The sequence below is a fragment of the Thermobia domestica genome, chromosome 14 (genome assembly GCF_964235325.1).
Source record: "Thermobia domestica chromosome 14, izTheDome1.hap1.1, whole genome shotgun sequence".
Taxonomy (NCBI): Eukaryota; Metazoa; Arthropoda; class Insecta; order Zygentoma; family Lepismatidae; genus Thermobia; species Thermobia domestica.
The window spans coordinates 171,433,729-171,451,609 of record NC_137467.1 but is presented as its reverse complement, the minus strand read 5'-3'; the positions used below and the strand labels follow the sequence as shown (position 1 = coordinate 171,451,609).

Sequence of the window (17,881 nt, the reverse complement as noted above, 5' to 3'; positions counted from 1 at the left end):
TTGAGCATTTATTATTAATATTTTGTTTATTTGTATGATCGTTGACTAATCTCTGTTCTGGGAATTAGAAAATAATTTTGAAATAAAGTGCACCTTTTAGCTATAGATTTCTTTTGATCGTAGACTTGCAGTGAGCAATATGCAGTATTTAAGTAACGTTCTAGGAATCCGGGATCCAATTCATAAGCAGAAGATTGCGCTAAAAGCAATGGATGTAGTACTCTTTGGACCCCCTAAAGGTACGTTATGAGATTCATGTTCTAATAATAATAATAATAATGATAGAATTAATGAGTGTTGTCCTTACATTAGACAAATTAATTCAGTTAACCCTTATAAGATCCGGGGTACGTTTTCGTACCACAATGCAATGTTGTCTTTATCCGCTTATTTAGATCTTATAACAGGCGGGTTATTTTATTTCAGTTTTTTTTTATTGTTGTGTATTAATGTTGTGTATTGTTTTTTATTGTTGTGTCAAGTTAATTAGAGTGGCTGTAAATTATAAAAACCTGTAAATTTAGAGTTCTGTATGAAGAAGTTCGATACTTAGGATATATATATTATAAACATTATTTCTGTATGCTACAATTCGGAATAAATACTTATAATTTGGAATAAATAAGTCTAGGTGACACCTTGGTAAATTATTATTTAAAATAAAAGAATCTAGACTTTCTCCTGTTTAGCCAGTCAGATTGTATTCTGTGTTGGATTTATGTGTGTATCCTGGTCGAAATATGACTCATCCTGATCGAGATACGACTGGATACTTAGCCTCTCTTCTTGTAGCCGTAAGAAGATGTCTTCCTTATTGGGTGCCATATATTCTCTCTACTTATCCTCATGCCTCTCTTCCAACACTTCTTCGTTTATCCAGCTTCCTCTTTGCCCTATCTTTGGGTGTTTCATATAACGACATCATTCGCGAACAGCATGCTTCATTGTGCTGTAATTTTACCTCACTCGTTAACACATCTATTACCAAATCGAACCAATAATGGCTGAGAATTGATTCGTAATTTAGACCAACTTTTACAGGGAAATCTTGTGTCATATTCACCGCCTGTTAGAATCCTTACACTAAAAATACAAAATGTTTGTATAAAGAGGTTCGATGTTACAGTGAATGACTTAATCTGGTCAAAAAGCCCACAGAGTAACAGGGTGTTCATATTCTGGAAAGTCAGGGAAGTAAAAATGTATCAGGGAAAGTCAGGGAGTTGGCGGATTGATCAGGGAAAGTCAGAGAAAAATCGATTTAGGTCAATTGTTCAGTTATTGAATTTATGAAATAGTAAGTGTTATATCGACTTAATGCATATGTTTGTAAATTTACATTCTTTTGGATTAAAGAAAATTGTAAAAAGAAAGAAACAGAAGTGGAGAGAGCACAAGGCCAGCTATGGGGAAGGTGGAGACTGGAGTTTCTTTCTTTTTTCTTATTTTTAAATTATTCAACGGTTATGGAAATCTGGAACTTCAGTCATGAAAAGTCAGGGATTTTTTTTTGGAGGGGGCAAATTGTGTGGACACCTTGAGTTAAGTTTGTGAAACTGTTCCAGGAAAACTCTTGTAGATGCATTTATTACGAAGATAGGACTTATCTCCAATGAAAATTAGCTTCAGTTGAGTTTATACGCAGTTAGCACTAGAAATAGGAGAGCACAATACGGTGAAGACATGTTATGAGAGACAATCAGTGCATCAATTATACAACACCTAACATCAAGAGTTGTTCACAATGTTGAAATTGGATGGCCTATTAAAGATGTTGGATCTACGAAACCTTTCTGGCAATCTGTTATCTGTGAAAATTATTAAAAGTAATTTTTAGGTAATTTTGTCTTTATTTACCAACGTTATTTGATTTACGGTTTGTTCACAGATAAAAGTAAGAATTTCCACTCAAGTAAATATATTTGTTCCTGAAAGTTGTGTTAATAGAGTATCATTATTGTTTTATTATTATTATTATTATTATTATTATTATTATTATTATTATTATTATTATTATTATTATTATTATTATTATTATTATTATTTTGCTGTCAGATTCCAGTCATCACTTGAAAGATGTAATTCTGGTAACTTTGCTTGCTGGTGCCCTCCTTGGATGCTGGTACGCGTACAGTCAGAACAAGAGCTCACGACAGCATTTGCAGAGAATGATGAAGGATATGGAGAGCCTACACAAAGCAGAGCAGGCCCTTCAGGAGCTGCAGGTGAGGAACGAGAGTTCTTTTTATAAACAACAGTTTGTATTACGAGTGTTACACTGAAAGTTTCGGGAAAATGATAGAACGCAAGAACATCAAAGTCAGCAATTTTTTTTATTGCTTTTCAAAGTACTCCCCCTGTTGAGTAATGCATTGTTTCATGCGATAGAACCACATCTTGAAACAGTTATGCCATTCCAAAGTTGGTACGTGTGAAACATACATTTTGTATGCCTCGATGGCTTCTTTTAGAGTGCAAAAGTGCCTCTCACGCAACATGTTCTTGATTGTTGGGAACAAAAAGAAATCACTGGGGGCTAAATCAGAGGAATGAGCCGGGTGTGTCATGACTTCAGTGTTTTTCTGGTCCAGAAAATCACTTGTAGTAGCTGCTGTGTGCGAGCTGGTATTGTCATGATGCAGAATGATTGACGGTTGGGGTTGGACTGTCTGCTCACATTCAGTACTTCTACCTAGGTAGTAGATATATAGTTGTGTACCATTATGCATTGACTGTCCTACGGTTCTCCACTGGGACAGTTGCGATATGACCTGATTTACCAAAAAATGATGCAGTCATTTGTTTGGAGACACTGCGTGCACAAACAACTTTGGTTGGTTTAGGTTCATCCGGAACACCCACACAGCAGATTGTCGCTTTGTTTTCGGTTCGTATGCATAAATCCACGTTTCATCACGTGTTACGATGTTGAATACCAAATTAGATGATCCAGACTTGAACTGTTTCGTCATAGCTTTGCACCACTTTACACGAGCGTCTTTTTGTGCTTGAGTTAAATTATGTGGCATCCAACGAGCGCAAAGTTGTTTTACACCTAAATGATCATGCAGCATTGTTTGTATTTGGGTCATGCCAATGCCTAAGGTTCCCTGAATTTCGCAGTAAGTTACATCGATCAGTGTTAATTAATTCACCAACAGGTTAAATGTTTTTGGGCACAATAGCTGTCGATGGACGACTACACGATCCTCATCACTCAGGCTGACCCAACCACTTTTGAATTCCTGAAACCTGTAAATTGTCGTCTGGGGTGGGGCTTCATCAGGAAAAGTAGCAGTCATCCGAGAGACACACTCTTGTTGTGTTAACCCTTGGCGAAAATCGCAATAAATCATGGCATAAAAGTTCTCTCTTGTCAGGTCCATTTTTGATCACGACTACCTCACTTCAAACTGATGCCCTGCAACGACAAAGATTCCGAGTCGTGTACGGTTTTGCATTTACAGGGTGTCTATCAGCCACGAAAAAGTCACGAAATCAGAAAATGATCATGAAAGTCACGAAATTAGCTTTTGGGTCACGATTTTTTTTTTAACTGTTCAAGTGTAAGTACAGATTGGAAAATTTTGTTCTATAAAACGTCAAAGTTCACCACCAAAAATGTCTATGATCAGCTTTAGACGCTACCAAATCGCAAGCAAAGTACGTTTTTATCGCATGGATGAAAATTTGACTTAATTCGCACCCCAATTCGCTCTTGAAAATATTAGGAAATTTTATGATTTGGTAAAGAAAAGGTCACGAAAAAGTAACGAAATTTCATTTTGGGATTTTAGTAGACACCCTGATTTAGAGTGAACAAAGATGACAGTTCAAAACTACAATAAAATCTAATAGATTGCATTGTTCCCAGTACCTGATTCCCGAAACTTTCAGTGCAACCCTAATATTGCAGTATTCATCCAAGATTTATTTTATTTTATTTTATTTATTTATTTATTTATTTATTTATTTATTTATTTTAGCATTGTTAGAAATCAGATATTCTTGATATTGGGGAAATAGTAATTATCACATGCAGGTCCTAATTGCTCAGTAATGAAGCTGTAATTTAGTTTATAATTAGATGAACCTATGCTGGCTACACGGCTTATCGTTCTAATATGAGTATGAATTTCTTTCCCGCTTCCTAATTATATCTATACATGTCCTTTACAGGCACAAATAAAGGAAAGGAGGATTCACAAAGTAAGTGATTTACTATAGACAGACATAAACGTAACATTTTAATGTATATATATGATGTTCGGTTGAGTTTGGTCCTATTTGAAAGCTTGTTTTATTCTGCATAGAGTCATGTATCAACCATGATGCTCGGATGAATAGTGAAACAGCAATAGATATTTAACTGAAAGTGAACATTTTCCCTTAAAAAGCCGGAGAGAGAGTCAAAGGTATAACAATCCATCTTTTGCTGCTGCTTTTGAGTTTAATGTCCCGTTTAGCAGCAAGGCTATATGAGACGTGTACCTACTGATTGACGTGGAATCCAAACCACATGAGCTTCCGCCGGGAATCGAACCCGGGTCTCCCACGACAAAGGCGCGTGCGCTAACTGCTTAGCCACGAAGGAGCTCAAAATCCACCTTTTTATTTATTTTTAAGCCTGTAGGACATAAGGTGGACAATAAAAGTGAGATTTCATTTTCCATTTACACTTGAAATTTATTTTAAACAACTTTCATTTGTTTGATAGGATTTCCTGTTATATAAGATATAAAAATTAATAAATTCTTCATTTTTATAGTTGATTATTCTCGTAAATTTTTGTGATGAGCAAAATCAATTTAAACCCTTTGCAAATAGACCTCGAATAACACGGTTTTGCATAGCACGGGCGTTTTCTTGGAACCAGTTAACCGTGTTGTTCAAGCATTCCTGTATTACGTAATAGTATTGTGTGACACTACAAAGTAGTGTTATGATTTATTCTATGTAATTATTTGATTTTAATGATCGTGCTGCTATCTTCCTTTAATTTTTTATAATTCAGTTAAAATATGTTCTCTTGCAGAAAGAACTAGAGGATGCAAAACATGCTCAAGAATGTGTAGTGTCTGAAAAACTGTCTCTCGAACGACGACTGCAGGAACACGGGAGCGACCCAGAGTTTCATACGTCTTACTCAGACCTGGAAGTGTCACAGTTGAAAGCTGAAGTTGAGGTTTGTACCAATAAGCGTTCATTTCTTCTTTCCCCATCTGTTATGTGATTAGTTTCCATGTACTTACTGAACTATATATACTGTTTGCACAGTAATTTAATGATACATTTGCATGCAATTTGCTTTGCAGTATATAATAAATGGATTAAATAAATTCAGTATATGATGTACGTCACTGCGTAGAAAATGCTGATTTCAGATTTCCTCCGGGTTGGGATGAAAGTAGTACAGCGAAAATGCTGATAACCAACGCGTTAACTATGATCAGAGATACGTCCGACCGAGAAAATTCGTAGCTCCAGGGGACAATTCCATATGGTTGGTTATAATACAAAAAACTTCAATGATGACAATTAATGCTTAAATACAAGATTATAACAAACCATTATCCTAATTGGAAACACGCGTTTAGAACTTCATATTTAAAACTCAGAGGCATGAAAATAACATGAATTAAAAAAAAAAAAAAAGTTTTAATGGCTTAGTAAATTCTGCGCGTAGTTGAAAAGTGCGGCGCAATATATATATATATATATATATATATATATATGATGGCTGTCATCGAAGAAAGAAAACTTTTGTGTTCTCGATTTTCACATCAACTGAGTTCGCTATTAATGCTATACATGGGTTAAGAAAAAAAAGCACAACTGGACGGAGATTCGAACCCGGGTCTCCTTACCGTTTTGATACGTTAACCAATACTCCTTTTTCACTCTTTGTATATCATTGATTCGCATCAGTATAGAAATTGGTGTGATATAAAATATTTCCTCGATTTGTTAAATAACCTGATAACATTTTGTTGGAATTGTTTAACAAAAACTACCTTATGTGTCCGAGGAGTTCCTCCCTCTTCTCTTGTGGGATTCCTAGGGTTAAAATTCATGTGTAATAAGTATATATGATATAACGCATGTTAGATTTTTTTTCAAACACACGTCATTCGTTTTGTTTCATCAGTAAATTATTTATAATAATTATCCTTTTACACAATTACTATATTATACTGTATTTACCTTGTGTAATTTAAAAGCTTTCACTCACTTATAAAATACTTGCTTTCTTTCACTTGTATAATTTATCTTAGTTTGTAATTTCTTTTGGCACGCATGAATAGTCTGATTTTAACTAGTACACTTTTCGAGCTGTCACGAAACCACATAGCTGTTCTTACTGCGATTACAAAATAGCTCCTAGTTACATTATAGAATTGTTCAGTATATCCGAATAAAAGATACAAATAATCCTTTGGAACAACAATTCCGGAATATTTCGGTATTTATTGTCAGCGAGCATGGAGATCTCAAAATTCAATGATTTTGACTACATAGTAAATATTGTGATACATTTTTTTCTTTCTAAACCAATTGAAAAGTCTTTCAAACCTATAAGTATGTATGCATATGTACAATAATGAGATGGTCAACATACGTCACATTTTTCTTTTTATGTACAATCTTCAATGTGGCACTTGAGAACTTACAACTGCTGTATTTTATTTTTATTTCTGAAACCTATTCTTCCAGATTGTGCTAATGAAAGCGATAGATCTTCAGTCACTGCAATTCAGCAATCAAATTAACAAGCTAACTCTTAAGTATATAATGATCTTATATAGGATATGCCTTCATGTAATTTTTACCGGTGTGCTTGTAACCTGTTTGCATTAGTCCAGATAAAGCTCATAGAGTCTTGCCCGAAACAATTGACTAGTACTTTAGGAAAGCAGTTGAAGGGTTGTTTTGTCCCAATCCGTTTCCATTTCAGAAATTGGCTTTCAAGCGCTTTACTCTTGTTGAGATTCCAGGCGTTGAAAAGCCAGTTTAAATTAAAAACAAAAAGTTTAAAACAACTTGAAGATCGCGTAATTTTGTGATTCTGTTGTTTTTAAATCATTTACCAGAAAAAATTGAAAAATATTACACAACACTTTAGAACTTCTACATGTACTTTTGCTAAATGATTTTATCATATACGTGGGATATAAGTAAGGAAAGGAAAAAAAAAAAAAATAAAAAAAAATAGAACAGAATATTTTGATGCGTACACGTAAGCGTCATTATGAAATATAGTCATATCAGAATTGATAGTTTTACTCTACAGAAATATGCTCCCAATACTTTTACTCTTTAGAAACATGCTCCAAATAATTTTACTCTTCAAAAACATGCTTCCAATAGTTTACTCTTCAGAACGTGCTCCCAATAGTTTTACTCTTCAGAAACATGCTCCCAATAATTTTGTTCTACAGAAACATGCTTACAATAATTTTACTCTTCAGAACGTGCTCCCAATAGTTTTACTCTTCAGAAACATGCTCCCAATAATTTTGTTCTACAGAAACATGCTACCAATAGTTTACTCTTCAGAACGTGCTCCCAATAGTTTTACTCTTCAGAAACATGCTCCCAATAATTTTGTTCTACAGAAACACGCTTCCAATAATTTTACTCTTCAGAGCGTGCTCCCAATAGTTTTACTCTTCAGGAACATTCTCCAAAGAATTTTGTTCTACAGAAACATGCTCCAAATAATTTTACTCTTCAGAACGTGCTCCCAATAGTTTTACTCTTCAGGAACATTCTCAAAAGAATTTTGTTCTACAGAAACATGCTCCAAATAATTTTACTCTTCAGAAACATGCTTCCAATAATTTTATTCTTCAGAACGTGCTCCCAATAGTTTTACTCTTCAGAAACATGCTTCCAATAATTTTACTCTTCAGAAAGTGCTCCCAATAGTTTTACTCTTCAGAAACATTCTCAAAAGAATTTTGTTCTACAGAAACATGCTCCAAATAATTTTACTCTTCAGAACGTGCTTCCAATAGTTTTACTCTTCAGGAACATTCTCAAAAGAATTTTGTTCTACAGAAACATGCTTCCAATAATTTTACTCTTCAGAACGTGCTCCCAATAGGTTTACTCTTCAGGAACATTCTCAAAAGAATTTTGTTCTACAGAAACATGCTCCAAATAATTTTACTCTTCAGAAACATGCTTCCAACAATTTTACTCTTCAGAACGTGCTCCCAATAGTTTTACTCTTCAGAAACATGCTTCCAACAATTTTACTCTTCAGAAAGTGCTCCCAATAGTTGTACTCTTCAGAAACATGCTTCCAATAATTTTACTCTTCAGAAAGTGCTCCCAATAGTTTTACTCTTCAGAAACATGCTTCCAATAATTTTACTCTTCAGAACGTTCTCCCAATAGTTTTACTCTTCAGAGACATGCTCCAAATAATTTTGTTCTACAGAAACATGCTTCCAATAATTTTACTCTTCAGAACGTGCTCCCAATAGTTTTACTCTTCAGAAACATGCTTCCAATAATTTTACTCTTCAGAACGTGCTCCCAATAGTTTTACTCTTCAGAAACATGCTTCCAATAATTTTACTCTTCAGAAAGTGCTTCCAATAGTTTTACTCTTCAGAAACATGCTCCAAATAATTTTGTTCTACAGAAACATGCTCCCAATAATTTTACTCTACAGAAACATGCTTCCAATAATGAAACTCTCAATAATAAACGAAACAAGATTTTTTAAAAAAAGAAAAAAAAAAATGATTTTTGATTCAATTTTGTTGTGGTCAGGGAGAAATGTGCTGCCATCTGGTGATGAGTAGCACTTCTTTAATCTCACCTTAAGAAAGAAAGAAAAAAAAAAAATAAATAAATTCGTCACGTTATTTGTTTAGTACTGAAAGTTCAGTTACGGGACTTAGAGGGTAAGTAATACTCAGAAACTGCCTGCATGATTTGTGTCTTAGTGTGTGCTTAATTTTTTAACTAGTTAATATACAGTACATCTTTAGTTTCTTTGAGTAATTTAATAATTCTGATATTTTATGTTAATTAATTTTTTCTTATTTATGACAAATAAAGTGAGGTGAAGTTTACTAAACGTAATAAATTCACCTAAAATAGTACCAGATAATTAATGGAGTAACCAAAATTACTATATATAATACGAAATCACAAAATTGGTAACCCGGGTTCATATTGCAAAATAATTCAGCAAAGAAATCAAATAAAATGTAATAATCGTGAAAAAATAAAGTTTAAAATAGTGGTGAAGACTTAGTTATTCCTGTATTAGTACCTGTTTATTTGTAATGAGTTAAAAGTTTGTAGTGGAATGATTAAGAGTCTGAAGTAATGTAGATTTTTGATTTTGTGCATGCTTCCGATTAAGTTGGACCGAGGTAAGCTCTTTGTTTTTTTTACGTTGTATTTAAGTTATATTGTTAAAATAACTATCATATTCCCAACTTGTTTTTGAATTATTTTTGTTTTTATTCCGTAATGAATCTTGTTCAGCTCAATCAATTTATTTTAGAATCACATCTACCTACAATTTATTTATTTATTGTCCAGTGAAGTGCATGTTTTACTGCTTATGTAACTTGGTTGATAGTTATCATCCTTAATTTTCGTCAATATAGTTTTTTTTTTTCTCTCTCTCTTTGGGTGCCTATAAAATTATATTCCTATCACTATATTAAAACTGAAATGTGGAAAAGAATCTAAAATCTCAGCTTAAAAAGAAGCCAGCCATTAGTCTACTAGAAACACGACCCGCTTGCTTCGTTTCCGGTGGCTATTGAAATCTTCAGTTATAGTTATCACTAGCAGCGTTCACCCCGCTTCGCTGCGGTCACCCCGGAACGCAATAAACTTTGTTACTTAGATAATTTTTACTTTTTCGCTTTCAAGTGATATGATAAAAACCATAGAAGATTGCAGTAAATCTTAACATTATATCGCCTGTCATTTATGTTAACCCGCCCCGCTTCGCTGCGGTCATCCCGGTGCTGGCATATTGTAAAAGTGTCTGTAAAAATAAGCAAATCAATTAAAAAATTTTAAACAGAAGATTCAAGCTATTTTCCGCTGTATATCGCCTGTCATTTATGTTAACCCGCCGAGTGACACGGTCATGCGGGTTGCATATAAATACGTTTATTTTTACCTATGATGAACTAATAACAAAGGATTTGTACGTTATGGACACTTGAATGGTCAATTATCTCAAGACACTGGTAATTAAAAATTAAAGTGATATGATAAAAACCATCTAGGGTCCAAATCCTAATAACCCCCCAAAAATGAAAGAAATTGGTTCAGCCGTATTAGCGTGATGAGCGGACAAAATTTTGTACGTTCTCTTTTATATATATAGATGTAGTTAACATGTTTGCCTTTGGTGCATGTGGAATCGATTTGATATCCCCGGAGAGATATTGAGAAAGTGGACTGATGTAAACTTGTACAGTCATACACTTGTGATGTACTTGTGATGTACAGTCATGTTCAAAATGATTGTCGCATGTCTATAAATATGTTGTAGAAATATAATTAGATAACGATTTCGTCCGGTTTTTGTATAATGTTAGTATGTGTATAATCGGCAAAGACATGTATGTGGTAAATTTCATGTTAAAAGAGCAGTAAATAAGAACAATATAACGAGAAAAAAGAAAAATAAAGAAAACCTCCTTGTCCATTTAGCAGTATTTTGTTTTAGTCATTCTAATTTTCGTATTCACAATTCTTTTCCTGTAAAATATACCACAAATATACATTTCCCGATTATACACATAGCAACAGTATTAAAAGTGCCCTGTAAAATCATTATCAAATTATATTCCCACAAGAAGACAGTTATAGATATGCAACAAAACCATTTTGGGCATGACTGTACATTAAAAAAAATCAGTAGTTTTTTTTGGTTTATTTATTTGTTTCTTTGTTTTACAAGGAAGCTAGCAGATCATCCTATCTCATGACTATAGTTTGCACCCTAAATCAATTTTCGAAAAGTCAAGATTTTTTTTTTTTTTAATCGAAATCCGTAGCTTCAGTTTCGTAAATATTAGCTTTAATCTCATTTCATGACAATCGTTAAGACTCTGCGCTCCAAATAAAGTAAATAGGTTTTCTGAAAATCTGTGCATAAGTGGTAACGAAAAGGATTTGCAGGAGGCACTTTCAAACTTGAACGACTTCAAACTTGAATGAAGATAAATGAGAAGAAAACAAAAGTGATAAAGTGCACAAGAGTAGAACAGGAAGAGGCAAACGTATGGCTAGAGGGAGAGAAAATTGAAAACGTTAAGACGTTCCCCTATTTAGGAAGTCTAATATCCTTGGACGGAAGAAGTGAAAAAGACGTAAGTTCCAGAATAGCGCAGGCCAAACAAGCATTCAATAGGAAAAGAGGACTACTAACAACAAGAAATATGTCGTTGGACGTTCGAAAACGATTTATTAAGACCATGGTATGGAGCGTGGTGCTTTACGGATCAGAGACGTAAACGTTGAAATATCCAAACTTGAAGAATTTGAAACGTGGTGTTGGCCCAGAATGCTGCGCATATCATGGACCGAAAGGAAAAGAAATGAAGACGTACTAAAGAAGGTAATGAAGGACGACTGATCATGAAGATAATAGGAAAAAGAAGAAACAGCATGCTTCGCCATCTTATTCGGTACTCCGATTGGATCACCGTGTTGATAGAGGGAAAGCCAGAAGGAAAATCAGGAAGAGGAAGACCAAGGATAGAATATCTAGGTGCAGTTACGAAGAAGAGACCTTATCAAAGTATAAAACAGCTCTCCCAAGGGAAAGAGAAGTTTTAAAATTTCCATGTTGCCCACCAACCTATGGTTGAGGAAAGAAAGAAGATGCATAGCTGAATCACTTTCCCGCTTTTTATGGTAATTGTAAGGCTCATTTTCAGCATTTAAAATTTAAACCAAACATTCGTTCAGACATTGCAACAACATTTTTCGCTTTCGAGAATAGGATTTATGGTATTGAGTCCGATTCTAGCTAAGATGTTCGAGAAAGTCTGCTAATCACTCAAGAATAATGGGCTTTCTAGTAGTACATTTTCAGTTCACAACCTAATGTGAATTAGAATTAGAAGATACTATTGCTTCAACTAAGAATCGAATGCTTGTCTAATTTCCATCTTCATAATATCTCATAGTAATTACTCTCAGAATCTTACGAGAGAGAAGGAAAAATTTAATGAAAAGCATGTGTAACCAACAATTAAATGCTAAAGAAATTTTAGTGCAGTATCTAGGGATACAAGGACTCGGAAAAGAAATGACATTTTTTCTACCTTAAAAAAAAAAAAAAAAAAAAAAGTACTTTTCCCTAGCTTTTTTGTCTGAGATATTTTGGGCTCTTTTAAATATTTACATTTTAGTAAAGAAGTAAAAATACCACACAAAAAGTAAAAAAGTGAATGGCTGGACCGGAACTCGAACCCGGGATCTCCTGCATACCATGCCGATGCATTAATCACTACACCATCCAGTCCGCTTCCCAGAACAGTCATACACTCACACCTGAAGTCGGAGCTTTCCACTCAGACCATATGGCTTGTACCACACCATAGCTGCTGTACTTGGACAATCCAGTGTCCATATATTGAGGAGATCTGTTGACGGTTTTAATTGCATATATATATATATATATATATATATATATATATACTAGCATCAATTACCCACTTCGTTGGGTTAAATTAAGAAAGAATAGTAACAAGTTTCGTTAGTCAGTCACTTTTTATTATTACTAAAGCACTCCTTGATATTGGTCATTTTCGATTATTTTTATATATATCCCCTCTCCTCGCTATGTTGCGGGCCACGGCATCGGAAGTGTCGTTGTTCATCTCAGCGACCCCGAAAAGTATGAATTCGACACTGATATTGGTAATTTTGATTATATATATATCCCCCCTCCCACAATCTTTGCCGGACTCAATTTGGATTTACATAGCATCAGAAGTGTCACTGTTCATCTCAGCGATCTCAAAAACTAAAGATTCGACACTAATATCGGTCATTTTCGATCATTTGTAAATGTCTTACCGCTCCTTTAAGTTACATCGTCAAAGTGATATGACAAAAATCATCTCATGTTCGAACTTAATCTAGGTTGAAAATTTGATCCAGATCGGTCCAGTGGTTAAAGAGTTATTAAGTTTTATTTATTTTTATATATCTCCCCCTCCTACATCCTCGCGTAAGTTCTATTGTCAAAGTGAATAGATAAATACCATCCCAGGCCCGAACCTCATCTACGTTGAAAATTTGATCGAGATCGGTCAGGTGGTTCAAGAGTAAAGTCACATAGACAGTAACTTTCATTTTTATTTTTTACATATATATATATATATATATCTCCACCTCCCCCTCCCTTCCTCTAGGTTGCACACCGTCAAAGTTAAATGATAAAAAATATTCGAAGCCCGAACGTCATCTATGTTGAAAATTTGATCGAGATCGGTTGGGTGGTTCAAGAGTTATTAAGTTTAATTTTTTCTTTCCCCCTCCTTCCCCTCTCCTAAGTTCTACCGTCAAAGTAAATAGCTAAAACACTCCCAGGACAGAACCGCATCTACATTGAAAATTTGCTCGAGATCGATCGGGCGGTTCAAGAAATTAAGAGTTACATAGTCACTTTCAGTTTCATTATATATATATATATATATATATATATTAATGAAAGAAGGAAACAGCTGGGTGACGTACTGGTTAACACATCGGCACAGTATGCCGGAGATCCCGGATTCGAGTCCCGGTTCAGTCATTCTCTTTTTCATTCTTTGTGTATTATTGAATTCGCGTCTGCAGAGGATCTGGTGTGTAAAAATAAGTTTAAATCGCTTATTTTTTCTTTTCATTAATATAAATAAAAGTACGTTCTACGTTTGTTTTCCCATTATAATACAAAAAAAAAAAAAAAAATATTATTGTTGCGTTCTGAAGAGAAAATCTTGAAAAAAAAAATGCAAGAATCAAAGAAATTCTGCCATTCCAGAGGAAGGAAATTCTGCAAATGGGTGGACGTAATGGGTTTCCTAGTTCTAACGACTTATCTTTAGGTCTAATAGGTTAACGTTCAACGACAAAAATGATTTAGTAAAAAAATTAATAGTATTAGCAGTAACTCTTCTAAACGTGTAATAGTTTTTGTGGGTCAAAGTTATCGCTTGAAAGTTATAAATGAACTGAAACATCATTGTAACAATATATATAATTTATTGAGGCTATTAAAACTCATGGGGGAACATTTAAAATGCTATCCATAAGTTTTTCAATTTCAAAAATCTTGACACAGTATAACAGTAAAGAAAGAAGGGATTCTATATACAAGGTGTTTCAAAACAATACCGACAACGTTTGGGAGGTGATTCCTGGCACCAAGATAAGATAAAAAAGTATAGACCAACCTGGGTGCACAAATGTTTACTTTCGGAATTATAGGCTGCCGAAAACATGAAAAAAATGAACTTTAAAGATCCATAGCTCCAAAACTATGGGACCAACCTTAGTCAAGTCTGGACTTCCCTTAGGAACTAATATGTGCTCTATCTAAATATACATGTTTTGGAATCCTAAGGTACTCACGCAACAATTTTTACAGAGGGAGTTTTGCTGCGGGCATACAATTTGAAGTACTCACCAACTACCTCTATAAAATTGTTGCGGAAGTACAGCAGGATTCTGTAACTTGGATATTTGGATAGAGCATGTACTAGTCCCTAAGTGAAGTCTTGACCTGACTACAGTAGGCCTATAGTTCTGGAGCTATAAAACTTTAAATTTCATTTTTCCAGGTTTTCGGCGGCCTATAACTCTGAAAGGAAGCATTTGTGCACCCAAGGTTGGTTTATACTTTTTGTTTTATCTTGGTGTCAGGAATCACCTCTCAAACGTTGTTGGTGTTGTTTTGAAACACTCTGTATAATTATGTTAGTCTAACGTCATACCCAAAGTAGCAGCTTATGACTTTAATTTTGTAAACTGAACTCTGAAGCTCAGGATAAAATGTTTCTGGAACGGAGAACAAGATGTAAGGAATATTTGTACCAAAACTAAAATCATAGGCTTGGATGGCTTGCAAGGGGTATTTTTTGTTTGTTTGTCTCTAGAGAAAGTTTGATGCCAATCCAGGCCGTATCCACGAGGGAACTAGGGTGGGCCGGGTCCCCCTAGATTTTCACTGCCCCCTAAAAGTTTCACGGTAGGCTTGCAAATGAACTGTAATATGGTGATGAACTATAATATGGTTGGGTCGGGCCCCCCTAACTTCTACCGGCTCCCCCTACATTTTTGGGCTGGCTACGGGCCTGTGCCCATCCTTAAACATTTTAGAAACGAACGAGCATTTGAACACTTAAGCATTTATTCTGTTGAGAACAGATGTGGTATATAAACACAAAAATCTGGATGGAGAGAATAAGTGTGGTGTATAAGCTTCATTTCCGTTTAATTTGTCAAGTATATGATTCTATACATTGCTAATTCAGTTCGAAAATTGTTTATTTTTAATTATATATATATATTATTGTTATATTTTGTCTTTAAAGCAAGACTGATATAAAAGAACCGTCCGTAAATGGTTATGTGCGTTTCCATTTGTGTATTTTAAATTTAGTTTATAAGTTGCCGAAAGCGTTTAAATTTTGTTCATTTCTGTTAATGCATATTGAGAAACAACTAATTTATTTAATGCATTTTTTCCTTTCTTGTTCAGTTTTAGGTGTTTTATGTTTTCGAGATGGTATCATGTTTCGTTTTTGTAAATGTTGAAACAGAATAAGTGACTTCTCTTTGTACTTTATAAGTGAGTGAAAGTTTCGAATTGATTTCTTTCAATCGTTTCTTTATTGAAACGTTATGTGTAAGGGTTTCATTTACTTTTTTTTTTTTTTTTTTTTTAATAAAGAATAATTATGTCACGGACGCTCATCGATATCATCGTTAAACTTTGTCCGTGATTGTACTTTTAGCTCAATGTTCTTCAAAGGACATTCAACGAACAGCGAAAGGAAATTATGGATATTTCAAAATCAAATTCTATTTAATTAATGAATTCTTTATCTGTAAAACTGCTATGTAATTCCGTCTTTGAAATCATTGCCAAGCACTGAAGTCAGCTAGCTTTCACAATTCAACACGTAAGATCCATGCATTGACAAATATGATGACAGAAGTGAATTTCAGAGGTTTACGTCTTTACGTATTCCACCACGAGTACAGGAAGTTCCATAACCTCGTCTCGAGTGGAATAACAAAACTACTGGGCTCTTCCAAAGTCGGAGTAGTAGCTTCGAAAATCCATCAGGAGGAACACCTAGTCACTAGTGTGGATCATATTGCTTATCTAGACTACATCAATAAGAAAAGGTATGTACCTGTTAATATTTGTCAATGCCTAGTCATGAGTCAGTGCTTGGGAAGTTTCAAATAGACGCTACTGATCAAAACTACACACATTAAAAACATTCCCCACAGATCCTATTCTTTTATTTCAACCGAAATGATTAATGACGAATTTATTGGTGTACAACTTATCGATGTCTAGATTATTAAGAAAGTTTTGGTTATTGCTATGACACCTCTTGCGTACGTCCCGTTCTATGTAGATCATAGATAACTCATAGCATAACCGCATGGTGGAGGCGTTAAAATTTCTAATGAAAACTTAGCGATTTTAGTTTTCTTTTATTTAATTGTCTTAGTCAAGCATCGATCCCAACACCATTAGAATTAAAATAATGCATCTTCGTGTTTTTGTTTTCGATTCAAACAAAATTTATTAATGGCATGTCTTTTAGAAAAGTAATTCAAAAGCAATCACGTATAACTGATGAATTAGATGCGACGTTAGACCAGATACTTCAATGTGTAACACCGCCTAGGCAAAGGAAAGAAAGAAAAGCAGACGCACAGAAATACACAGTCACTCAGGTTTCTGACACGAGAGTACGATTTATATCAGCTGGTAGTTCTCGAAGCGAAGGTGAGCAAAGTTCAACAAACATGCAGGCAAATCCAGTTAATGTTAATGTCCAGACAGAACTATGTAAATTGCCGCGTTTTGATATTAAATCCGGAAAGGATATAGTTTCATTTTTTCAGGACTTTGACGATTGCTGTGAGATAAACAGATACGATGACACCAGAAAAAAAGCGTTGTTGCCAGTTGTATTTAAAGGTCAGAGTAGGCAGTGGATTAAGATTTTTCTTGACAGGAAAAATGTAGGCGAAACAACATACAATGAATTGAGAAAGGAACTGATAGATGAGTTTCGAAATTCCAGTTTCGTTTTAGACATAGAAGAAAGAATTAGAGATAGGTTGCAAAAAGAGGGTGAACCTATAATAAATTTTGTTTATGACATGCTAGCATTAATAGAGAAGTTTGACAAGGACATGACAGACACTAAAAAGATAGGATTAATCGCGTCAGGTCTTTTGCCATATTACATAGACAAGGTAGGGACAAAATCCTATGATGATCTAGATGGTTTTATAGAAGATTTATTAAAGGTGGAGAAGAATAAATGTAAAATTGAACGTAGACAACAACGTGCTAAAGGTAGAGAGAATTCAGAATCAACTTCAGTACAGGAATTGATAAGTAGAATAAGAAAACCAGTAAAAGTAGGTGATTCGTCAGATAGTGATTCAGACGATGGTGTAGTGGTAGCAAAGGAACCAAAGAAAAAATCACATGTTAATCAAAAACCCGAAGAAAAAGAAATTAAAGTAGAACCGTCGACTAGTTCATACATGGCTAGGATAGAGAAAACTCTTGAGGAATTAAAACTTTCAATGACAAGTCAAATGCAAGTTAATGACAAGTCAGGCAGCAATAATA

General features: G+C 34.4%; 1 protein-coding gene across 2 annotated transcripts in view; it reads left to right on the top strand.

Annotated features, from left to right (window-relative positions):
* The window catches only part of Stim (stromal interaction molecule), a 193,308-nt gene that overhangs the window by 52,239 nt on the left and 123,188 nt on the right, over window positions 1–17,881 (top strand). For both annotated transcript variants that reach the window (XM_081739177.1, XM_081739176.1), the window contains exons 5-7: window positions 124–239; window positions 2,056–2,225; window positions 5,036–5,185. In XM_081739177.1, the coding sequence (XP_081595303.1) occupies window positions 124–239; window positions 2,056–2,225; window positions 5,036–5,185 (436 nt within the window). The remainder of the gene's footprint in view (window positions 1–123; window positions 240–2,055; window positions 2,226–5,035; window positions 5,186–17,881) is intronic.